The 26,635-nt window shown below is 38.8% G+C and overlaps 1 protein-coding gene across 5 annotated transcripts in view; it reads left to right on the top strand.

Moving 5' to 3' along the window:
* KCNK2 (potassium two pore domain channel subfamily K member 2) overlaps window positions 1-24,306 on the top strand; it is a 225,171-nt gene extending 200,865 nt beyond the window's left edge. For 3 of the 5 annotated variants that reach the window (XM_005217328.5, XM_059875241.1, XM_005217329.5), the window contains exon 7: window positions 21,679-24,306. In XM_005217328.5, coding sequence (XP_005217385.1) covers window positions 21,679-21,996 — 318 coding nt within the window. In that variant the 3' untranslated portion in view covers window positions 21,997-24,306. 5 annotated transcript variants of the gene reach the window in all.
* The last annotated feature ends 2,329 nt before the right edge of the window (window positions 24,307-26,635 follow it).

Below are 26,635 nucleotides of genomic sequence, written 5' to 3'. Positions count from 1 at the left end.
CCATGCCAGTGGGTGCTAACCTAAAGCTAAGGTTATGGTGCCCGGGATGCTGGAGGGGGAGATTGGTGGGGCTCCTGTGCTCACTGGAGATGGAAATTCTTCTGAGAAGTTGGCAGGAGCTGCTGTGCAAGAGATACTTTATAATAAACCACTACTTTATCATCTTGAACTTAACATGATCTCGTCTCAGGTTCCAGCCCTTAGTAAATTATCACTTAACGTGCATTCATTTGCTCATGCCAAAATCTTTGCAGTCATTCTTTTTTTTTTTTTTTTTTTGATGTGGACCATTTTTGAAGTCTTTATTCAGTTTGTTACAATATTGTTTCTGTTTTGTGTTTGGTTTTTTGGCCATGAGGCATGTGGGATCTTAGCTTCCCAAACAGGGATTGAACCCACATCCCCTGCATTGGAAGGGGAAGTCTTAACCACTGGACCATCCTGCAGTCATTCTTGATACTTGGTTTTCCTCACCTCTGTGGTTTGTGCATCACACATTCTAATGATAATGTCACCAAAACAAAAACATATAAATGCTTTCCTGTACATTCTGTGTCCATACTCTTTTAGTCTGCCTGATCCATCACAGTTAGCATCCTAACTAGATGTCTTCCTTCCCTCCGTTTCCTTTCTTCAGTGGTTTCCAGAATTTTTACTGTGAATTGTTATTAGTAAAAATGTTTTGAGCATGTACCTCTACAGTATGCATATGTATTTATAAATTACATACCTGCACTACTGTGTTCCTGTACCGATATTTAGCTATGTATTTACAACATATGTAGAGGGAGAAATTTTAAAAGATGAAAATTAAGTAGCTTAAAATGTATTAATTGTGCTTACTGGTAATTCAAAATTTTTGCTCTCACAAAAAATTATTAATAATGAGAATAGTATGAATGTCTTATTACTTTGTCAGATCTGGATTTAGTACTCCACATTATAGTAATCCCCAATTCTAGTCCATAGTGTAGTTTATTTTGATTCTTGATTTGATGGCATTTCAGAGAAAGGGAATTCATAGTGCAAATGAAAGAAGTACATTTAAAATTCTGCCTTTTAAACATTGAACTCATTTTAAAATATTATTCACTAGTTGTGAAAATTACTTCAAGTTAGGAAATATCCATCTTCTCTGATGCCAAACCATCGTTTTTAAGGTTAGCCCATTTTCAATATCCATGGAAACCCTTTGTTTGAGAGTCTTTCCTACAGGTGGTAAAATCCTTCTTCCAAGTTTGCTAAGTATTAAGATATGTGATTTGATAAGTAACACCCCATTTAAGGGGACAAATATAACAATGACCATATGTGTAAACACTCATTAAGATTTTTTTTCTTCCATCATCGTACACACAAATTTTTTTTTTTTAATAGCAGTTACCATCTTTTATATCCTTTGAAGGGGCAGGCTAAATAGTTTATTTGTTTCAAAATATCTGCCAAGTAGCATCCTGTGGAACACCTTTCTCATCACAAATTAGGTCATCAAATTTTAAGAAAGAAAAATGCATAGATTATACCATGTGGCATGTGCCACCAGTATGTTAGTGACAAAGATTTTCATGGCCATGCCCCATCTTCTTACTTACTTTTACAAAAACTCTATGATTTAAGAATTTTGGTTTTATCAAAGTAATCATATTGCTGATATCCAATAGCCCATAAATTCAAATGCGCTAGAATATGCTAACAGCAAGGGAACAAGCGAGCCCCTGTCCCCTAGTCCATCAGGGAGGTCAGGTTCTTCCCTGGCATTCCTCTGTAGAACAGGGAGCAAGTGAAGGCCTAGGGTCATCCCATACAGAAAAGGTTAGTAGCAGCTTAATAAAAATAATGAAACTAGAATTGTGTTTCTTTTTTCTGCATTCCCAAGAATTTTTTGTCAACATGCGGTGCATGCACAGAAATTAAAACCCACATCTGACAATGTTATTCTCTGTTGTATATTGTTGAGTTGCCTCAAGTTCAAAATCTTTTAATTACCATGATTTTTGCATTCCTGTAATGTGGGCCCTACCTCCCTTTCAAGTCTCATCTTGTAGATTTACTACAATCATGCCACACAGGTCTTCTTTCACTAGTTCTCTGATTGCACCAAACTCTTTTTTTTACACATGTCCCTTCCCTTCTTACACATTATACCCTGGCCTTGAATGTTCTTCTCCACATGTTATCACCTTGCTGACTACAGAGCTGCTTCAGATCTCATATCAAATGTTACGTCTCTGCAGATATCCCATCTGACCCCTTTAATATGAATTATTCCTCCTCTTTGTATGCACTCTTCACATGTCTTATCTTGGCTTAACTGCACTTAATCATGATTTGTGATTAGGTATCAGTATTTATTCATGAGGTTATCTATCTCACCCAAGAAGTACCATGAAGTCAGTAGCTTTTCTTCGAACCCCTTTCCAGTGGGTCTTTGTCTCATGGCACACTTCATTGGAAATTTATAGCATTCTCCATAATCCTGTCTACCATCCTCTCCTCTGTTATCTACCCACCTCCTTATGACATCTAAAATTCATTTGGCTTCTGGGACATTTATTCAGCAAAAATTTATAAGTGTTTACAATGTGCCTGTACTGTGTTAGGCAGTTGAGAGAAAACGGTACACACTATGAAACTTAGAAAACATATTGCTTTGAATGGTCTTCCACTTTTAGTAAGGAAGATTCTACTTATAAACATCAGCGTTGAATTTACTTAATAGAGCAGGAGTTTATAACCTTTAGTGGGTCACATCCTCTTTGAGTTTGTTAAGAGCTCTGATCCCCTTTCACAGTGAAAAATGCACAAATCCTAAGTGCATATACAGTTTTAAGAGGTTCGACTAACTCGTAAAGCTCGTGGTTGGGTGACATTTCCTGAATCAATCATGTTCTTGGAATGTAAACAATATTTACATTCTCTTCCTAAACTATGGGATAGAGAAGGACACAAAGGTGAAAAGGAGGATAAAGAAGTGAATCACAACTTCTGTCTCTGGAGGAGGGGAAGGGAATGGATGTAGGAGAAAACCTTTTCTCATTGCTGCCTAATACTATAGTTACAAAATACTGGTCCACAACAACAGTCTGTGTGAATTCCCTGAGAGTGTTTTGAGAAGTGGGGTCTGCCCGCACATATTTTTAAGTTAAAACCTAAAATATTTCATTTTAGGTTAAATAATTTTCATTGTAGGTTAATTTCAAGGGATTTAATTATCAGTGAACTTAAACACTGACATTTAACTATGACTATTACGTGGGGGTTTCCCGATGGCTCAGCGGGTAAAGAATCCACCTGCCATGCAGGAGACACAAGAGACCAATATGTCAGTTATGTTTGTTGCTATTTCGTTGCTAAATCATGCCCGACTCTTTTGCGACCCCAAGAATTGTAGCCCACCAGCCGCTAGGCTCTCCTGTCCATGGATTCTCCAGACAAGAATACTGGGAGTGGGTTGCCATTTCCTTCTCCAGGGGATCATCCCAACCCAGGGATCGAACCTGTGTCTCATGTGCTGTAGTCTCCTGCATTGCCAGTGGATTCTTTACTGACTGAGCCACCAGGGAAGCATTATATACTTCAATTAAAAAAATAATAATTGCAGAGAAAATCATTAATTCAAACTGATATTCCCAATTCCAATCTAACACAAGAGTTCTTCTAATCTGTTTTTGGTGGGGTTTTTTTTGTATTTGTAATTACTTCTTCTTACAGCAAAATACCTAATCCTTGTTATTCCCAATATTTTTTTTTTCTTCCTGTATATAGCCAGGCTTGAATTGCCTCTGCTGCACCCACTCCCAGCCCTCCAGGGACGTTATTCCCGATATTTTTTTTCTTCCTGTATATAGCCAGGCTTGAATTGCCTCTGCTGTGCCCACTCCCAGCCCTCCAGGGACACCCTCTCCCTCCTGCTTGGTCTCCAGCAGTATACCCTGGACTTGCTTGTGGGGTTGTCCTCCTTACCCCGCTCAGGCTCTGAACCCCACACTGGGTGCCACTCCTTGTGTGGGTGCTCCCTTCATGCTGATCTGGCTCTGACATTTCGTTCTGGTACCAAGGTCCCCTCCCCAAACCTGTCACACTGATGTCTCTACAGTTCTGTTCATCTAACTGCTTTGGGGCTCATTTGTTTAGAAAAGAAAGTGCAAGAAGAAGGGAAGCAAAGCTATTTTTTAATACACAGGTCTCGTATTCCTTATGGCTTCCCTGATGGCTTAGTGGTAAAGAATCTGCCTGCCAGTGTAGGAGACTCGGGTTTGATCCCTGGGTCGGGAAGATCCCCTGGAGAAAGAAATGGCAACCCATGACATATTCTTGCCTGAGAAATCCCATGGGCAGAGAGCCTGGCAGGTTATAGTCCATGGGGTCGCAAAAGAGTCAGACATGACTTGGGGAATAAACAGCAACTTGCTTTCCTATAGGAACATAAAATACCCGTTTGTTATAGGTGAAAGTGAAGTCGCTCAGTCGTGTCCGACTCTTTGCGACACCATGGACTGTAGCCTACCAGGCTCCTCTATCCATGGAATTTTCCAGGCAAGAGTACTGGAGTGGGTTGCCATTTCCTACTCCAGGGGATCTTCCCGACCCAGGGATGGAACCCGGGTCTCCCGCATTGCAGGCAGATGCTTTACCATCTGAGCCACCAGGGAAGTCTTTGTTATAGGTAAACTACTGTTAACTCCAGATATTCTAAATGAATTTTGAAGTGTAATTACGTGTTTTGGTTTTATTAATTATATAATGAAGACATTTTATGGAGAGTGCCTTTAAGGTTTTCAGCCCATCCTTTCATTTGAATGGGTGTTTTTTGTTTTTTTTTTGCACAATTATACACATTTAGTGTAAGGAATTAAATAACAAACAGATGATGACCACCTCCCAACACCACCCCTCAACATCACCACCCCATCATAGAGTGTCCACACTTAGTAACAGACACATGTCTAGTTACTGTAACTCAATCATATAAAAATGTGGAGAACTGTATTAAAATGTATGTAAATTACTTTGCTTCATGAATTTTAATTCACATATTTTTATAACACAATAAAATGTTATTTAAGTTGGATGAGCTCTGTAATATAGGTTGTTAAAGTAACCCCAGACCAGGGGGGAGGCTTTCAGAGGTGTTCAGTGACTCAGAGCCAGTATGTCACTACAGTGACAATAATTAAGAAGCTGAGTTTACTGTACAACAAGCGAGTATCTGACCTCACAATCCCACCTTATTATTAATGCAGTTAATAATATACATTATCCTTTTGCAATTTTCTATGAAAGATAAAATCATAGTATTAGTATTATTATCCTTCTTGACTTTTTAAATTAAAACTATTGTACTTAATCTTTACACAGTTGTGTTAATATGTGTGGTATTAAGAAGTGGAGAAATTGCTAACTAAAAAAGATAGTTTAGATGAAGGAGACCTTATGAATATTACATAGACTTTCCTGAAAACCAGAGAAAAACATCATGTACCGTTCTGTCAAGATAATGTGACACTTTGTAATCCTTTTAGTTGTTGTGTGTGTGGTTTTTTTTTAACCTGTTTGATAAAAAGAATACTTTGAATTGTTCTTTTAATAGTACAGTTCAATAATACAACGAAATGGGAATACTTCAGAAAATGAATTAATGATAATTGTCAGAAATTATAGTCTAGGCAACCTTTGAAATTGGAATACAAAGTAGGCTTCAAATTATTTTTACATATTTAACCAGAGGGATGATTTCAACTCAGCTACCTGGCTTGTAATATTTAACTTTCCTCAAGTCATTAAGGTAGATAAGTTTCTGAGTACTGAGAGGAGTAAATTAAAATCCCACTGTCAAAAGGGTCAGGAAAAAACATTGGTCAAAGACAAGAAAAACCTCTTAATGTTATGTCTGGTGAAGGAGGTTACTTAATGGCCTAAATCTTAAATGTTCAGCTTTGGTTTATATCCTTAGGGAAAAGGTTTTCTATTCATACTACTGTGATCAGATCTGCCTGTAAATAGAATATTTTTTTTTAAAGAAAACTTGAGGCTCAAGTATTATCCAATATTTGAGTTGGCTGTGGGTACTTGTGAAAACTTTACAAAAACCTTCCAACATTTCAGAAAAAAATTCCTCATCCAGTTATGACTCCATAAGAGGGATTAGCTTGCCTATAATGAGTGATTATTATTCATAGTTAATTGAGTGCACATAGGAAGAAAAAGTAAAGCCAATTAGAACAGAAAATATGGGTAAAGCAGGGTAAGATCTCCAGGGAAAAATCTTTAGAAAAGATTGTAGCTCTGAAAAAAAAAATGTTCTTGTACATGAAGTGATAATGGGGATGGAGTGATGTAAGGAAAATGATTGTTGGGAGGGACTTTTAGGGAAGGAACATCTGAATTATCTTATCACAGAGGACTGGCAGACTTGCTGCTGCCAGATTTCTAAATCATGCCACCAGTTTCTACTCTGAAGTAGCTGCCTGCAAATAATTGCTGAGATACTCATCTTTGGAAATGGATACTTTAGATATTAGCAATTTTGTATTATCACTCATCTGTTAATGATCAAAACCCAAAACTCTGTAAAGAGGATTGTAGAAATTCAAAGCTAGTAAATAGTTAGGCAAAGTGGGTAGTTGTGATTCTGGTGAAAAGCTGACGCAGAGAACACTAGACTTTCTGATGTATGGGAAAGGTACAGAGGGCTAAAGATTTGTTCAAGATGGTGGAGTTTGGGGTGATTCTGAGGGTCATAGTGAACTAGAGAGTTAATGTAAATAAATAATTAAGGTTAGAATTATTCTAAATTTGAGGAATTTCACAGGTTTACCTCTTATCAAGAGTCAAAGTAGCAGTAAGACTTCCTGTCAAAGAAACATGGCTCAGAGGGAAAAAAGAAAAGTGTAAAAAAGTACTGCTCCCCACAAGTCAGATATTTTTTGTTGTTCGGTTGCTAAATTGTGTCCGACTCTGCGACTCCAGGGACTGCAGTACGCCAGGCTTCCCTGTCCTTCACCGTCTCCTGGAGTTTGCTCAAAAGTCAGCTTTACTCTTTTGGAAAAAAACATTTTGCTGACGTTTTATAGAGTTGTTTGGAGGAAGTTAACCTTAGAAATGCAGTTGATAAAGACCAAGCATTTAAATACATACTATTTAAAATACTCTTTTCAAACTGAGAACACTGAAAATTCTCTTAAGTTCATGTTGTACTTTTTATTACTAAGAAATGACTACTCTGATGAAGATTGACCAGGAGTAGGGACAAGCATACTTTCAGGAGTGAAACTGTTAACAAATATGAGAAACACAATAGGGAAATATCCTTCATCACACTCAGGTGTATAGTAAGACACACACACAAAAAAAAAACTTTAGTAAACAATTTAAAGTTATGATTTAGAAATATTAAACATTCTCAATCATTCCCAACTCAGGGATTGAATGCAGGTCTCCAGCATTGCAGGTGAATTCTTTACCAGCTGAGCCACAAGGGTGGGTAGAATTTCAAGGGAACTTTCCAACCCAGGAATCCAACTGGCGTCTCCTGCACTGCAGGCGGATTCTTTACCGTTTGAGCCACCAGAGAAGCCCTAGATGCTTCATAAGGATTGCTAGTTAGTGGTAAAGATGTTAGTGATTCTTCTAAAGTTAAAAGGTTCAACCTTCTTTATGGTTCGAAAGGTTACATCCCTTGATGCTTTCTAAGGCCCACTTGACTTCACATTCCAGGATGTCTGGCTCTAGGTCAGTGATCACACCATCGTGATTATCTGGGTCGTGAAGATCTTTTTTGTACAGTTCTTCTGTGTATTCTTGCCATCTCTTCTTAATATCTTCTGCTTCTGTTAGGTCCATACCATTTCTGTCCTTTATCGAGCCCATCTTTGCATGAAATGTTCCTTTGGTATCTCTGATTTTCTTGAAGAGATCCCTAGTCTTTCCCATTCTGCTGTTTTCCTCTATTTCTTTGCATTGATCACTGAAGAAGGCTTTCTTATCTCTTCTTGCTATTCTTTGGAACTCTGCATTCAGATGTTTATATCTTTCCTTTTCTCCTTTGCTTTTTGCTTCTCTTCTTTTCACAACTATTTGTAATGCCTCCTCAGACAGCCATTTTGCTTTTTGCATTTCTCTTCCATGGGGATGGTCTTGATCCCTGTCTCCTGTACAATGTCACGAACCTCATTCCATAGTTCATCAGGCACACTATCTATCAGACCTAGACCCTTAAATCTATTTCTCACTTCCACTGTATAATCATAAGGGATTTGATTTAGGTCATACCTGAATGGTCTAGTGGTTTTCCCTACTTTCTTCAATTTAAGTCTGAATTTGGCAATAAAGAGTTCATGGTCTGAGCCACAGTCAGCTCCTGGTCTTCTTTTTTCTGACTGTATACAGCTTCTCCATCTTTGGCTGCAAAGTATATAATCAGTCTGATTTCGGTGTTGACGATCTGGGGATGTCCATGTGTAGAATCTTCTCTTGTGGAGTGATGGAATTCCAGTTGAGCTATTGGAGGTGATGGAATTCCAGTTGAGCTATTCCAAATCCTGAAAGATGATGCTGTGAAAGTGCTGCACTCAATATGCCAGCAAATTTGGAAAACTCAGCAGTGGCCACAGGACTGGAAAAGGTCAGTTTTCATTCCAATCCCAAAGAAAGGCAATGCCAAAGAATGCTCAAACTACCGCACAGTTGAACTCATCTCACACGCTAGTAAAGTAATGCTCAAAATTCTCCAAGCCAGGTTTCAGCAATATGTGAACCGTGAACTTCCTGATGTTCAAGCTGGTTTTAGAAAAGGCAGAGGAACCAGAGATCAAATTGCCAACATCCGCTGGATCATGGAAAAAGCAAGATTGTTCCAGAAAAACATCTATTTCTGCTTTATTGACTATGCCAAAGCCTTTGACCGTGTGGTTCACAATAAACTGTGGAAAATTCTGAAAGAGATGGGAATACCAGACCACCTGAGCTGCCTCTTGAGAAATTTGTATGCAGGTCAGGAAGCAAAAGTTAGAACTGGACATGGAACAACAGACTGGTTCCAAATAGGAAAAGGAGTTCGTCAAGGCTATATATTGTCACCCTGTTTATTTAACTTATATGCAGAGTGCATCATGAGAAACGCTTGGCTGGAAGAAACACAAGCTGGAATCAAGATTGCCGGGAGAAATATCAGTAACCTCAGATATGCAGATGACACCACCCTTATGGCAGAAAGTGAAGAGGAACTAAAAAGCCTCTTGATGAAAGTGAAAATGGAGAGTGAAAAAGTTGGCTTAAAGCTCAACATTCAGAAAACGAAGATCATGGCATCTGATCCCATCACTTCATGAGAAATAGATGGGGAAACAGTGGAAACAGTGTCAGACTTTATTTTTGGGGGCTCCAAAATCACTGCAGATGGTGACTGCAGCCATGAAATTAAAAGACACTTACTCCTTGGAAGGAAAGTTATGACCAACCTAGATGGCATATTCAAAAGCAGAGACATTACTTTGCCAACAAAGGTCCGTCTAGTCAAGGCTATGGTTTTTCCTGTGGTCATGTATGGATGTGAGAGTTGGACTGTGAAGAAGGCTGAGCACTGAAGAATTGATGCTTTTGAACTGTGGTGTTGGAGAAGACTCTTGAGAGTCCCTGGGACTGCCAGGAGATCCAACCAGTCCATTCTAAAGGAGATCAGCCCTGGGATTTCTTTGGAAGGAATGATGCTAAAGCTGAAAGTCCAGTATTTTGGCTACCTCATGCAAAGAATTGACTCATTGGAGAAGACTCTGATGCTGGGAGGGATTGGGGGCAGGAGGAGAAGGGGACGACAGAGGATGAGATGGCTGGATGGCATCACTGACTTGATGGACGTGAGTCTGAGTGAACTCCGGGAGTTGGTGATGGACAGGGAGGCCTGGCGTGCTGCAATTCATGGGGTCGCAAAGAGTCGGACACGACTGAGCAACTGATCTGGTATGATCTGACATCCCTTGAGGATAGGGAAGCCTAGATTCCAGGATTATCTATTCAGGTATTGTCATGCAGAGCAATAAGAACAATAGAAAAGATTAAGGAGCCAGAAAGGAGAAGGGCTCAAAATTCTCCAAGGCAGGCTTCAGCAATACCTGAACTGTGAACCTCCAGATGTTCAAGCTTGTTTTAGAAAAGGCAGAGGAACCAGAGATCAAATTGCCAACATCCGCTGGATCACGGAAAAAGCAAGAGAGTTCCAGAAAAACATCTATTTCTGCTTTATTGACTACGCCAAAGCCTTTGACCGTGTGGGTCACAACAAATTTTGGAAAATTCTGAAAGGATGGGATTACCAGACCACCTGACCTGCCTCTTGAGAAACCTATATGCAGGTCAGGAAGCAACAGTTAGAACTGGACATGGAACAACAGACTGGTTCCAAATAGGAAAAGGAGTACGTCAAGGCTATATATTGTCACCCTGCTTATTTAACTTCTGTGCAGAGTGCATCATGAGAAACGCTGGGCTGGAAGAAGCACAAGCTGGAATCAAGATTGCCAGGAGAAATATCAATAACCTCAGATATGCAGATGACACCACCCTTATGGCAGAAAGTGAAGAGGAACTAAAAAGCCTCTTGATGAAAGTGAAAGAGGAGAGTGAAAAACTTGGCTTAAAGCTCAACATTCAGAAAATGAAGATCATGGCATCTGGTCCCATCACTTCATGGGAAATAGATGGGGAAACAGTGGAAACAGTGTCAGACTTTATTTTTGGGGGCTCCAAATCACTGCAGATGGTGATTGCAGCCATGAAATTAAAAGACACTTACTCCTTGGAAGGAAAGTTATGACCAACCTAGATGGCATATTCAAAAGCAGAGACATTACTTTGCCAACAAAGGTCCGTCTAGTCAAGGCTATGGTTTTTCCAGTGGTCATGTATGGATGTCAGAGTTGGACTGTGAAGAAAGCTGAGCACTGAAGAATTGATGCTTTTGAACTGTGGTGTTGGAGAAGACTCTTGAGAGTCCCTTGGACTACAAGGAGATCTAACCAGTCCATCCTAAAGGAGATCAGTTCATTGGAAGGACTGGTGCTGAAGCTGAAACTCCAATACTTTGGCCACCTCATGCGAAGAGTTGACTCATTGGAAAAGACTCTGATGCTGGGAGGGATTGGGGGCAGGAGGAGAAGGGGACGACAGAGGATGAGATGGCTGGATGGCATCACCGACTTGATGGATGTGAGTTTGAGTGAATTCTGGGAGTCGGTGATGGACAGGGAGGCCTGGCGTGCTGCAATTCATGGGGTTGCAAAGAGTCGGACACGACTGAGCGACTGAACTGAACTGAAGGCGAAGAGCTGGAGAAGGAAATGGCAACCCACTCCAGTATTTTTGCCTGGAGAAGACTTCCCTGGTGGCTCAGAGGTTAAAGCATCTGCCCAGAATGCGGGAGACCTGGGTTCGAAACCTGGGTTGGGAAGATGCCCTGGAGAAGCAAATGGCAACCCACTATAGTACTCTTGCCTGGAGAATCCCATGGACTGAGAAGCCTGGTAGGCTACAGTCCACGGGGTCGCAAAGAGTCGGACATGACTGAGCGACTTCACTTTCACTTTCACCATGCTCGGAAGAGCCTGGTGGGCTACAATCCAAGGGGTTGCAAAGAATCGGACACAGCTGAATGACTAACACACAAGGAGAAGGGAAGAGCTTCACAGGTGGTGCTAGTGGTAAAGAATTTCCCTAGGACCAGGAACTGCTGTCCCTGCATGACTCCACCCCTTCCCCCATTATCCTCTATGCGCAACTTAAGGTATAAAAACTACTTTGGAAAATAAAGTGCGGGCCTTGTTCACTGAAACTTGGTCTCCCCAAAATTAAAAAAAAAAAAAAAGAATTTCCCTGCCAGTGCTAGGAGATGCAAGAGACATGGGTTCGATCCCTATGTTGGGAAGATCCCAAGGAGGAGGAAATGACAACCCACTCCAGTATTGTTGACTAGAAAATTCCTTGGTCAGAGAAGCCTGCTGGGCTACAGTCCATGGGGTCACAAAGAGCTGGACCTGGCTGACCATGCATGCAGAAGGAAAAGGGAAAGGAAAGGAATTTTGATTTAAGGGATCTGTACAAGAAGCATGATGTTCTTCACTGTGAAAGAAGACATTAGCAGCATCATAGGCTTCTTAGAATGCTGAGGAAGCTCTCCAAAGACTAAAAACTTTGAGGAAACATGCTTTGAACCTTTACTTCAAATAAACCTGGCCATGTTTCCCTCCTGAAGTAACCAAGATTATCCCAGTACAGTCACTAAGAAGCAGACTCTTTTACTGGAGTGTATATTCAAAACATGATTGATTAGTCTGTCATTCATTCATCTCAGTTCAGTTCAGTCGCCCAGTCATGCCTGACTCTTGGCGACCCCATGGACTGCAGCATGCCAGGCTTCCCTGTCCTTCACCAACTCCTGGAGCTTGCTCAAACTCATGTCCTTCGAGTCGGTGATGCCATCCAACCATCTCGTCTTCTGTCGTCCCCTTCTCCTCCTGCCTCCAATCTTTCCCAGCATCAGGATCTTTTCCAACGAGTCAGTTCTTTGCATCAGGTGGCCAAAGTATTGGAGCTTCAGCTTCAGCATCAGTCCTTCCAATGAGTATTCAGGACTAATTTCCTTTAGGATGGACTGGTTTGATCTCTTTGCAGTCCAAACGACTTGCAAGAGTCTTCTCCAACACCACAGTTCAAAAACATCAATTCTTTGGTGCTCAGCTTTCTTTATGGTCCAACTCTTACATCCATATATGACTACTGGAAAAACCAGAGCTTTTATTAGATGGACCTTTCTTGGCGAAGAAATGTCTTTGCTTTTTAATATGCTGTCTAGGTTTGTCATAGCTTTTCTCCCAAGAGGCAAGCATCTTCTGACTTCATGACTGCAGTCATTATCTGCAGTGATTTTGGAACCCAAGAAAATAAAGTCTGTCACTGTTTCCAGTGTTTCCCCATCTATTTGCCATGAAGTGATGGGACCGGATGCTATGATCATAGCTTTTTGAATGTTGAGTTTTAAGCCAGCTTTTCCACTCTTCTTTGTCACTTTCAAGAGACTCTTTAGTTCCTCATTGCTTTCTGCTATAGGGTGGTGTCATCTGTTTATCTGAGGTTATTGATATTCATTCTAACAAATGCTTATTGAACTTCCACGTGTATATTCCTCCAGGTTCTGAGAATACTGAATAGTACATGGCAGACAAACCCTCTCTATTACCATGAAAGAGCTTCCCTCGCGGCTCAGGCAGCAAAGAAGCTGCAACTCACTCCAGTATTATTGCCTGAAGATTTCCATGGACATGAAGCTAAAAGAGCATTTAAACGTGTAGCTGTAATAAGTTGTGATGAGAGTAATGTCAGGGAAGTACAGAAGTACAGGCTTATGTAGATACAGATATCAAGTGATCTGATGTCTAGAGGATCAGAGAATGGCCCCATAAAGATGTCTAATTTAGGATGAGTAGAAAATATCCCAGAGAAAGACTGGGAATCAGTATTCTGGATAGAGAAAATAGTAAGTAATGAATGAATGAAAGACAAGAAAGAGTGGCATGTTTGAGGAAATTAAAGAAATGTTCAGAAACTTCCCTGGTTGTCCAGTAGGTGAGACTTCGCCTTCCAATCCAGGGAGTATGGGTTCAATCCCTGATCGGGAGGCTAAGATCCTACATGCCCCACTGCTAAAAGCAAAACAAGCAAACAAAAAAATAAGCAGTATTATAACAAATTCAATAAAAATTAAAAAAACAAACGTTCAGAATGGCCCCAGGAGTAGACTTTTGAGAGAGTTGAGAGTGAGGATTGAGCTGGAACAGTAGGTAAGCCTTAATACAAATGAGCCACTTCAAGGAATTTGAACTAAGTGAAATGAATGTCAATTGTATGGTTTATGAAGGGGAAATAGTTGATTGATTTGTGTTTATTAAGGGGCACTCTGGCTGTTGTGTGAAGAATACACATAAGGGAGATAGACTTAGGTCAGCAAAACTGGTTAGGAAGCTGCTGAAATAATATAGATGAGACAAAATGATGGACTAGACAATAGTTTTAGCAGTGGGAACAGAGAGAAGTACATGGAATAGTGAGAAAAAGAGGTAAATCAGCAAGACTTTGGGTTGATTTGGTGTTGATCGGCTGAGAGGAAGAATAAAGGATTATCACTGAAATTCCATTTAGGAAACTTGCTGGTTAATGGTGCTATTCACTGTGATAAGAAATTAAGTAAGAACAGGTTTAAGAAGTTAACGGATTTCATTTGGAAATGTGCTGTATTTGAGATGCCTGGGGTCCATCTAAAATGAAGCTGTTTCATAAGCAGTCAGTTGTACAGATACAGAATTCAGTAGGGAGACTTGATCTAGAAATACATATTTGAGAGTTGTCAGCAAATAGATTTTAATGGACTTGATTGGAAGGATATGGTTATCCAGAGGAAACGAGAAGAATAGAAGCCTAAGTTACAAAGGTAGTTAAGAGGAGGGTGAAAGAAAATGATCCCTCTAGGTTGATAGAGAATTAACCTGAATGGTTTAAAAAAAAGAAAAGAAAAACATGAAAATGTACTGATTTGGAAATTAAGAGCAAAGACTCATTGGGAGGGACGCAGTCTTCACCAATGCCTTTTTTTGCTACAAAGATCAGGCAAGAGGAGGACAGAGAACGGTGCAGCTGCATTTAGTCACAAGGATGAGAGCATTTCCAGTAGCGTTTAGAAAGCAAGCGACCGTCTGTAGCACTCTATTTTCTTTCTTTTCTTGTAAATCAGATCGCCGGGCCGTGAGAATTAAGTGAACGTTAAGAATACGTGGAATACAGAGGAAGGTCTCTTCTTTGAGTCCTGTGCATGAGCTGAAGGCAATCCCCTAGGAGCTATTTCTGCTCATGTTGGAGTCTTCAGCTTTGTTATTATTGTTTGTAGATTTGCTTAGTTTTAGGGAGATGACATACTTCAGCATTTGAATAAGTTCTTGACCAATTTTTCTAAAAACCTGATGCAACAAACATGCTTTAATTCATGAAGATTCATTTTAATTATCCATAAGCATTAACATTTCAATGGAGGAAAAATTTACTTATATAAATGTACTGATCTCTGGACCTTATTTTTTAACGTCTTTGAAATCAAAAGAGCACCTTCAGAGTTGGAACGTACAATTTTATCATCATTTAAAAATATGAATCTGTTCTTAGGATACAATGTGCTATTTTATGAATAATGAATACATTGGTATAGACAGTTCTCTCAGGTCAGGAATGTTTTAGACAAATGGGAATAAGTAACTATGTTGGTGGCCTTAGTTTTGTTTTTGAGGGACTCTCCTTTCTTTTCTTTTTTTTGCTTTGAGTTTGAACTGCTATGTTCCTTGTCTAGTATCATGAAGAATAGTAAGAGCAGAAAAATAAGGGCACAATAGAGAGGAAATAGATATCATTATTGAATTGGTAAGTGCTCCTAGTGCATGTTTTATGAAGAAATTTTCATTCTTTTCAATATCTTTAGGAAATTGTGGTGGTAGATCCTCACCATAATACCCTGCTATAGGGTGGATTTCCACATAATGTGACTTTGCCTTACACTCCTCCCAAAGATGTTTATCCTTCAGAATTAACAAGATTTTCCTGGTGAGGCAAAACAATATGCTGGAGTTAGACCTCCAGTTTGAATCCTGGCATATTCATTGTGTGTCTAAAGTTTGTTAACCTCTCTAGCCTCAATTTCTTCTGTGAAATAATAAAAATCTTTCGCACAGAGTTGTAAATATTAAATAAGTTCATATTTTTTAAAAGAACAATGCCCAGCACATAGTAAGCTCTTATCTGTGCATACAAAATTTACTTCATCCCATCACATAGACCTATATTAATAATGAGTCCATTTTATTATGAGTTATACATGTTTATTGAGTGATACAATAAATTCACTATTATATTTTACAGTATTATTTCAGTTGTAATAATGAGGATAAGGCCAACACAAACAATCTCTTGCCTTGACATTCATTTGAGTGATGAAATATATCATTCAGTGTCTCTGACTGGGATGATTGGCCAATTGAATTTTTATGTATGTCTCCAACATTCTCAAAGCACCTCATGCTGTGAAGATCTCCATAACTCTGGGTTTGATCCGACTGTAGCACTTCTGGTGAGAGTATCAGAGAACTTGGACCATGCTGCCACTGGGTGCTTAGAACCTGAGAATTATATTCCAGGGGAAAATGTCCCATTGTTTTTCAATTCTATATCATTTATTCTGTATCTGGTACTTTCCTTTAAGCTTTTTAAGTGCCCTTAGCAAACCGCATCATCATCACTCAGTGTTATCATCATAATCACTAATCGTGCAGTTCTTTATGTTGTAAGAACACAGACACCCACACACATACACACACATGCACACACACACATAAATAGATTATTATAACCTTACTTTTTAGATAAGGACTTTGAAACTCAAAAAAGGTTAAATTGCTTGGCTATAGGCACCCAGCTAAGTGACAGAGCTGGAACTGGAGGCTTCTTCTCACCTCTTGCTAACCCCTCCTATCCCTGTTTGATGACATTTCCAGCTGCAGCCCTTATGACCTCTAGAGATGGCATTTCCACCCCTGGGAACTCCAGAAAAATTAGAAAAAAAAAACCATGCCCCCAGAAGCAGTATTCTACCAGCCTCTGCCAGAGATTTGAGTGCAGTTAAAGATGAGAAATTAAAAAGTTATGAACTCAGACCAGTCTGAGATTTACTTGTATTTAGGCTTTTACTGATTTGCAGGAATCACTAATTTGTAGAAGCACCTTGCTCTGCAGAAAGCTGTGTGTCATTGGTGCAACCTGAGTGATCATGGTGACTTCAAGAAACCTGCTTCTGGAGAAAAATCAGATCAAGTTAAGGAAGGCGTTCGTTTTTTTTAATGACCAATTAAATTTCCAGTCACAATAGAGATGATTAAAAATCTCTAAAAGAGTTTCTATGCAGGATCCATGATCTGGTGCTTTTTTTGCTGTGAAAAGACAGAGGTTACCTCAGTGTGCAAAAAGAGGAAATAGTGGGATGACTGGGAACCTTGAGTCTGAAGACAGTAGGGATTAGATGGAAATTTCAGCATCCTCAAAATCTGAAAATATATATATCTTTTGGCACAGTTTTTCCACTTCTAGTAATACTTGATCACATTAACCAAGATATGGGTATAAGAATATTCACTGAAGTATTATTTTCTATAGCAAAAGAAGACAAACAAAAAACAAACCCTTATTCATCAACAGGGGCATGCCATCCCGTGGAATGCTAGGAAGCTAGTATAAACTATGAGGTGGTGTGTGTGTATGTTAGTCGTTTGCTGCTGCTGCTGCTAAGTCACTTCAGTCGTGTCTGACTCTGTGCGACCCCATAGATGGCAGCCCACCAGGCTCCCCCGTCTCTGGGATTCTCCAGGCAAGAACACTGGAGTGGATTGCCATTTCCTTCTCCAATGCATGAAAGTGAAAAAATAAAGTTAAGTCGCTCAGTCGTGTCTGACTCCTAGCGACTCCATGGACTGCAGCCCACCAGGCCCTTCTGTCCATGGGATTTTCCAGGCAAGGGTACTGGAGTGGGGTGCCATTGTCTTCTCCATGTTAGTCGCTTAGTCGTGTCCAGCTCTTTGTGACGCCATGGACTGTAGCCAGAGTGGGTTGCCATGTCCTTCTCCATGACGTAGTATAATGACTACTCATAGGAAAAAAAGACTAAAATTAACTATGTGAAAAAAATCCATTTGCAAAACGGTATGTTTAATATAAGACCATTTTTGCAAAAATATTAATGGTCACCGAAAGGGAGGAGGAATAAAGGTTAGAACAAAGAAGAAAGACCAGTGGTGGTATGCATGCTATACTATGGCTCTAGTTATCATTCAGGTGCGAGATGACAGAGAACATGAATTTGGGGGCCATATACTTGTTCATTTAACAGGTATTTCTTAGAAGTCAGCCACATACCAGGTACTATCCTAGGTGCTGGGATATACATAGAACTTACATCCTAGTTGTAGGAGATAGAAAATTAGCAAATAAAAGTATTAACACCTGCATTTTAGATACACAAAATCTATTATTAACAATAAGAAGCTTTTTATTGAAGTATAGTTGATTTACAATGTTGTTTTTGTTTCAGGTATACAGCAAAGTGATTCCATTATACATATACACATATCTATTCTTTTTCAGATTTTTTTCCCTTATAAGTTATTATAAAATATTGAGTAGTGTTCTCTGTGCTATACAGTAGGTCCATGTTGGTTATCTATTTTATATATAGTAGTGTGTATCTGTTAATTCCAAACTCCAAATTTATCCCTCCCTCTAAATTGGGAGATTGGGATTGACATATACACACCACTATGTATAATATAGATAACTAATAAGGGCCTACTGTGCAGCTCAGGGAATCTACTCAATACTCTGTAATGACATATAGGAAAGGAATCTAAAAAGCAATGGGTATATATATATGTATAACTGATTCGCTTTGCTGTACGGCAGAAATTAACACAACATTGTAAATCACATTCACCAATAAAAACTAATTTCAAAAAGAGAAAAGACCTAATTTTAGGTCCATCAGTTTTGACTGCCTCCAGACTGGAGGCATGATTTAGGGGCTGACTCAGATGGCTGTCCTCTAAGAAAGTGATTATTTTTAGTTAACCAGTCGTTTATGGGAGGAAATTGAATATAGTAGTTAATTCTTACACTTTTCACAAACATTTATTTAAACAAATATGTAGACGCTTAGCTGTTTTCTTTATAATATTAACCATACTATTAATATAAGCTCATAATAGAAAATAGTATATTAGTATTTTTTCTTTTTACACTTAGAAAATTATGAATTCTCAAATAGAAAAGGTTAATTCCTTTTTAATAAAATCATTGGTAAGATGGGAATAAAAGTCAGATAGAATGTTTAGTTTTTCATCAGTAGCAATTGTTTCATTTTAAACAGCAAATTTCACACTGCTTGAGATTATCTAGTTGTAATGTAAACTAGGAGAATTTAATGATATGTTGGACAATGATAACTGTTTTGTTCAAGACCATATTAATCAGGTTCTCTCTGTAAGCATACGGCAATTTTAAGTCTTTAAAATTAAATCAAAACTGATAGAGAAACAACTGAATCTCTTAACTTATGTTAAAAATATTTATTTCAAAACTTTATGAATAGTGTTTACTTATTAATTCAGTGCAATTCATCAAATTTCTACTGAGTGCTTTTTCTGTTCCAGACACTAGATGTTTTATATACCCCAATAAATATAGTATAGACCCCAGACTCAAAAATGCTTAGTCTAATAAAAAAGACAGCTGGGCAAACAGAAAAAGAATATAAACAGTTGGAGGGTTTATTTATAAGTGTGTTTGGAGTGATTCAGCATTTCTAACCACTGATCGATACTACCTAACCAGAGAGTTTCCCCAAAGCAGAGTTAAACTCTCAATAATTGTTTTTGGAGCTAAGTGCAGTCACACAGAGTCCCTTATGGGAAGAGTAAGAATCTTCAGGCTGAATTCCTATAAAATTAGCACTTCTTTTCCTGTAGGTTCCCTCTAAGATGCCTCAGTGATTAAGGAATGCTTGATCTTGCGAATTATGTGTGCCACAAACTTCTCATTTTTCCATTTTTGCTTTTTCCCAAAACCAGATCCAGAAAACAAGCAATTATTCCTTGTTAGGACAATACAAGTAGAAAGTGTATTTTAAAATATTTTTTAAAATAAAAAGTAGATCATGAAATGCGTGCATGTATGTAATTATGGGTGGATGCAGAAGAATTGATCTGCTATGTGCCACCTTCCAAGGATATTTGAACAATTTCCATCTTGTGTAACCCACCCCCCACCCCACAACCCACACACATATCTATGACTTTCAGTGTAAATATTTAGAACCTCACTTAGTTCCATCAGGCTGCTATAACAAAATACCACACACTGGGGATCTTATAAACAACATTTATTTCTCACAGTTCTGGAGATCCAAAATCATAGTGTCAGCATGATAAAGGGCTCTCTTCCTGGTCTGGAGCCAGAGCCTTCTTGCTGTGTCCTCACATGGTGGAAGATGTGAAGGATTTTTCCAGATTCTCCTTTGTAAGAATGCTGCTCTCATTCATGAGGGCATCACTTCATGACTTAAGTGCTTCCCAAAGGCCCCACCTCCTGATACAATCACCTGTGGAGTTAGGATTTCAATATATGAATTTTTAGGAATTCAAACTATAGCAGAAACTATCAATTATGTTTCCCATATCAAAATTTAAAACGAAAAGTAACAGAGGTAAAACAAAACCAAACAAAGCTGTAGTTAGTCACTTGCCAGCTAAGGAGGTGCCCACATCATTTAAAAAGTGAGTGAAGTGGGCCCCCAAAGCAGAAGTGCTACCAACGATGGATGGGGGACTTGTCCACCTTAGGAGATTATTCTAGGAAGTCTTCTTGATTACTGAATTCTAGTTGATTAAGAAAAGGTTTATCATGGGATTGGTCATTGTTCTATTTTAGGTCACTAAAGTACAGAATCATTTTAAAGAGGTCAGAGAGAACATTATTATGCACATGCTTGAAAGTGAAAGTGTTAATCGCTCGGTTGTGTCTACCTCCTTGCGACCCCATGGACTGTAGCCCGCCATGCTCCTCTGTTCATGGAATCCTCCAGGCTAGAATACTGGAGTGGGTTGCCGTGCCCTCCTCCAGGACATCTTTCCAACCCAGGGATCAAACCCCAGTCTCTTGCATTGCAGGCAGATTCTTTAGGGTCACATGCTTAGGACTTGGCAATATTTTTTTCTTTAACCTTCAAACAAAGGCTACCATCATAACTACATTGCAGTTGAACTACATCAGTCCAACCATCCTGTTAGGAATATGCTATAAAGATGCCTGTTCTACAACTGATGAAATGGTAGCTCAGACAGGTTAAATTAATTAATTCCATAAATATTCATTGAGGAACCATTGCTTGGAAATTCTCCAAATGGGCCTCACAATAAACTTGTCAGTCCTTTTCTATTTGCTTTCCCTGGAAGCAGAGACAAAACATTTTGTTGCTTATTTAGTAAACAGAGGATTCCTAAATGACAAGTATGGGGTTGAATTCAGAGTTCTTGCACACACCATTTCTGGTTTCTAAAATCTGTGTTTACATCCAGAGCAAATAGCATCGCTGCTATGAGAACCAGGTCACCTGGTTTCACATTCCAGGCTCTTTTACTCTGTCTTGCCGCTTCTCCTATGTCTTCCTGACTTCTTCACATTCAAATACTTCTTAAAATTACAAATTAAAAAAAAAAAAAAAAACTCCCAGAATTTTAAAAAGTTAGAGATTGCCTTTTTATAGCATCAGTGACAGGACTCATCTCCAGAAACAAGGACATCTAGTACCTCTCTTATAATTTGGTTAATAGAGTTTAAGCTCACAGATTCATTTTTAGAGTCGTATCTATATAAAATGGAATCTTGCTCTTCACAAATTGCGCAGTGACCTCAATTCTCAGATGGCTCCTATTACAAAAAGCTACAACCTCCTTTTCAAAAGTGTCCAAATACAATGATCAGAGGATAAAGCACGCAGAATGTTGACTATCCTGTTGGTATGTCTGTCTTTTCTCTGCATGCGTGTTCCAGGTGGGAGAGTTCAGAGCCCATGCTGCTGAGTGGACAGCCAACGTCACGGCTGAATTCAAGGAAACCAGGAGGCGGCTGAGCGTGGAGATTTATGACAAGTTCCAGCGCGCCACCTCCATTAAGCGGAAGCTCTCTGCAGAACTGGCTGGAAACCACAACCAGGAGCTGACTCCCTGTAGGAGGACCCTGTCTGTGAACCACCTGGCCAGCGAGAGGGATGTCCTGCCTTCCTTACTGAAAACAGAAAGTATCTATTTGAACGGACTGACACCACACTGTGCGGGCGAGGAAATCGCTGTTATTGAGAACATTAAGTAGCCCTCTCTTTGAAGAGCCTCAGGCATAGCAATTAGGTGAGGACTTCTATATGCTCTTTATGACTGTTGCTGGTAGCATTTTTAAAATTGTGCATGAGCTCCAAAGGGGGAAAAAAATAGATACACCCATCATGGTCATCTGCCATCAAGAGAATTGGAATTCTGAGCCAGCACTTTTTTTTTTTTTGATGATGCTTGTTGAACAGTCCACTTTCTTTGACGAGTGGAATAAAACAAGCGATGTCTGATGCCTTTTTTGTGCCCAGACTGTTTTGCTCCCTTTTCCTAACGTGCCATAAGGCCTCAGAATGAATTATAATTGTTTCTGGTAATAATGTAGTTTTGAGGGATCAGTCCTTACTTTTCAGGGTCTACCTAACTGAGCCTAGATATGGACCATTTATGGATGACAACATTTCTTTTTGTAAATGGCAAGAAATTCTTATGCAGCCTTTTACCTAAGAAATTTTCTGTCAGTGCCTTATCTTATGAAGAAACAGAACCTCTCTAGCTAATGTGTGGTTTCTCCTTCCCTGCCCCACCCCTAGGCTCAACTCCACAGCCCTTTTCCCCACAGCTCCCGTTTGAATACCATACCTTGCTGGAAACAAGTGTGTAAAATGACCGAAGTGATGATGCCCGAAGAAGGAATAGATGCCAAATTAGATGGACACTGAAGCAACACTCAGAAACCCTAGCATTATAGGCACTGCAGAGAAATGAGGTGCAAAGATGGCCCCTCTGAGTATTTATTTGACTCGGGTACCAATGGTACATGTATACAGTGTAATTACCAGGCCAGTAAAATTGACTGCTCCCAAACAGTCCCTTCTTTTCCTGGCAGTATTTAAAATTTATCATTTATTACTAACTATGTATGTGTGTGTGTGTGTGTATATATATATATATACATATATATATATACACACATTTTTTAAAGTTGGAAGAAGAAAATCCATATATATATATATATCCATAAGTGATCTGACAAAAGAAAACTGTTAAAATGGATATTATTGAAGATGAATTTAGACGATTGGTGTGAATTGCCACTCAGATGACATGAAGAGAGCCAAACAATGTGTTATAAGCATTTGCTAATAAACATTATACTGCCAGCATCTATCTGTTTTCTGATGTATGAAAGGCTTATATGGTTTTCTTTCCCTGGGTAAATTGTGCCCAGTGAGGGGAGGGGATGCATAAGCAGAGTTGGGCACAGCCCTCGCCTTCCGTGGGTGTACCTCTGGAGTTGTGGCTGAGTGTGAGAGCAGAAGCTGAAACTGGATCACTGTGATTTTGCACTTGGAAAAATGCAGATTGCAGGCATAATTCATCTCTGACATTAGAGAAAAAGCTGTTATAGCACAATTTAAATCTTGAGAGTTTTTTTTTTTTTTTTTTTTAAGATAGAAAAGGCTGTTAATCCTCTTTAGTTTAATTTTCTATCCTGCAACTCTTTGGAGGTTTTCAGGATTCAGAAGAAATTCAGTAAAGGCACCTAGTAGATCGCTCCTCTTTCTTTTATTTTCATACATAGATCTGCTGTACATTGTAAATAAAATTTTTAAAACACAGAAAGAAAATGATTTCCCTAAATATAATTGCAAAACATGACTTTTATTCTTGGGGGTGGGAGTATTTGAATAAGTGGCATTCATATTAGAGTCTTAAAAAATAAACCCAGGATCTTAAAAAAAAAAAAAGAAAATTTAACAGAGGCTTATTTTTCAAAATTTAAGCTAGAAATGTAAATATTCAGCTAACTTGTTGAAGGTACTTTTATAAACTTAAAGAATTCTAACCAAAATTTTGGAAAGTCAGGCTCTTTTAGAAGAAAAGCTACACCCATTTCCTCGATAACTATTCTGAAAGTTCATATGGTGGATTGCACCATGTATAAACTGTGAATTGTATTGACAAATAAAGTTTGTAATTAAAGTCAGCATCTTCTGAGTCTCCTGCTTGCTACTGAGGGTTTAGATCTGATCCTGGCTGTGCAGAACTCCAGGATGTCACAGTTCATGCTGAGTTTTTGTGGCTCCTTTGTTCACAGTATTCAAGAAATATTTTTGATGCAGTATTTCCACGCTTGTTAAACACATGCAAATGTTCTTCTTGGTGGCTGTTAATCAAAAGTAAAAATCCTGAAATTTCACTTTTGAAATATGATATTTTAAAGAGCATATAAATTCAAGATTGTTTCTATTAAATTGTTATGTCAATGTCTTATTTTGTCATTGTTAGACCTTGTCTTGACCTGCCTGAAGTAATTGGAATGCTGAACATGGGCACCTTAATGTTTTTGTAAGAAAGAAAAAAAAAAAAAAAAAACAGTCAAACATCCTGGCAGTATTGAAGCCTAAAGAAGGTAGTTGCCAACTAATCTTCTAGACCTCATACCCCAAATATTTGGACTATATATCTTGTCAGTAGCTTACATAAATTTAATTTTTCATTCCCAAGCACCTTGATATTCAGTAAATATCCTAAAACTGGTCCCCAACATTATCCTTAGAATTGGGGGAAATCTAAGGAAGTGTGTACATATCATAGCAATTTCGTTTTTCAAGCTTCATTTTGTTTACCTCCTGTGGAGAGAACGTTGATTAAGATTTTGACATAACCTATGAGTTTATTTTTAAAATGGACTAATTTAAGAATGAGTGGTTTTGCCCTGAAGGATATTTGAGAACAAAAAGTACCAAGCCCAGCAAGAATTAGGAACTCTCTTATTTGGAATCAGACATGGATTCTAGACAAGGCTTTTTATCTGCCTTACAACTAGTAACTGTAAAATAATTATTTTGGAGTTCTTTTAATTTGTTACATAAATCTCTGTACTCTACTACCATAGTTCATGTCACACAGTCTTTTTCTTCCAATAATATTTCATTCTTGCAATATAGGAAAAAGTGAAACTTCTAAAGCCAAGAGGGAATTGAATAATATGTCATGACCTTCAAAAAAATAACAGGCTATAAGGCTTGGTTTCTTTCTCAGATTCTAAGGAACACATGATTGAAGAACTAAATCCCACCTCACTATATATAAAAAATTCCATAGAATGCTTTGATTCTGAAGGCTAGGAGTTCAAAGAGATCAAGAAAAACTTTACATGGAACACCAGAAAAAAGAAATGTAGACATTCTGAAGATTTGAGATAGCTATTTATGCCTAAGAACTGGAGGCCTAGATCAACTTTTGTTTTCCTTTAAAAAATGTTTGCTGTTCTAGTAAAAATCATAACTTATTTGTGGTTTGCGTTCCTTATCAAAGTGTGAGTATAAATTTGCTTTTGTATAAAGTAAAAGATGTCTCTATTTGAATACTCATAACTGCATTAAAATTAATATATGATTTTTGCTTCAGCATGACTTTACTTAAAAGGGTCTTTTCCAGAGAAACTTACCGGTTTTGCATATGCTCATGTGTTGGTTCCAAGATGGCATGGAGTAACCTGGTTACTTTGGGTTGGAACTTTTGAGAGTAACTTATTATGGTTATCTTAATAAGAGGAAAGCTTCATAACTCCAGGAGCCACATTCATCCCACCCTACCTCAAAGGTTTATACAGCTTTTGTCACACATGGTACTTCCCCACCCAAATCTCAGCTACCCCTTCTTAAAAGACAGGGATTAGTTCCAATGACCAGGACTTTTGACTCTGCTCTTTTGTTTGACTCAACACCATTTATTCACTAGGCCCCACCTCTTATTATATATCGAAGATTCATAAAACGTTTATTTTCCTAAGATTAATCTTACAAAATACGTTCACTGTTTTATGCTTCTCAGTTTACAACTTTTTTTTTTCCTTTTATCTGTCATTCTTTTCCAAATTATTGATACTTTGGTGCATTGACAGAAAACTCACTGCCTGGTCTTTATTCTTTTTCTTTGCCCTCTCGGACTTGGATTCTCTCTGAGTTCCATATTCATCTAGCTAACTCCAGAAGTGGATTTCTCCACTTCTCAAAAGCACTTCAACATAGCGAAGACTCTCATCATCTTTCCCCAGACCTGGACCTCTTTAGTGTCATCTATTTCTGCAAATGGCATCCCCATCCATCTGGTTGGGCAAGTCATCTTTGATGTTGTCTTCTCTCCTTCAACTCCATACCCACCTATTATCAAGCCATATTGACCCGTGCCCTGAATGTGTCTTGAATTTATATACAGTCATCACTTTAATCCAAGCCACTCCCATAGCTGCCCCTTCTACTAACTGCTTTTGTTTCATGCTCCAGTCATTGATGGAAGAGTGGTCTTTTTCATATGCAGATCTGATTGTGGTCACTCTCCAATTTAAAGCCACTAATTGTCTTTCATTTCCTTAGCAGTAAGATCAGAATCTTTCAAATAGGACTGCTTCTGGTCTCCCTTTTGCCATCCTCTCCAGGTTCATTTTTGGGCTTCCCTTGTGGCTCAGCTGGTAAAGAATCTGCCTGAAATGCGGGAGACCTGGGTTGGGAAGATCCCCTGGAGAAGGGAAAGGCTACCCACTCCAGTATTCTGACCTGGAGAATTCCATGGCCATATAGTTCATGGGATGCAAAGAGTTGGACATGACTGAGCGACTTCCACTTTCACTTTCTGGGCTCATATTGAATCTCTCTCTCTCTCTCTCTCTCTCTCTC

The sequence above is a fragment of the Bos taurus genome, chromosome 16 (assembly GCF_002263795.3).
Source record: "Bos taurus isolate L1 Dominette 01449 registration number 42190680 breed Hereford chromosome 16, ARS-UCD2.0, whole genome shotgun sequence".
In the NCBI taxonomy this organism is placed as follows: Eukaryota; Metazoa; Chordata; class Mammalia; order Artiodactyla; family Bovidae; genus Bos; species Bos taurus.
Note: the sequence above shows the minus strand (reverse complement) of the source record. Positions and strands in the feature narration are given on the sequence as shown.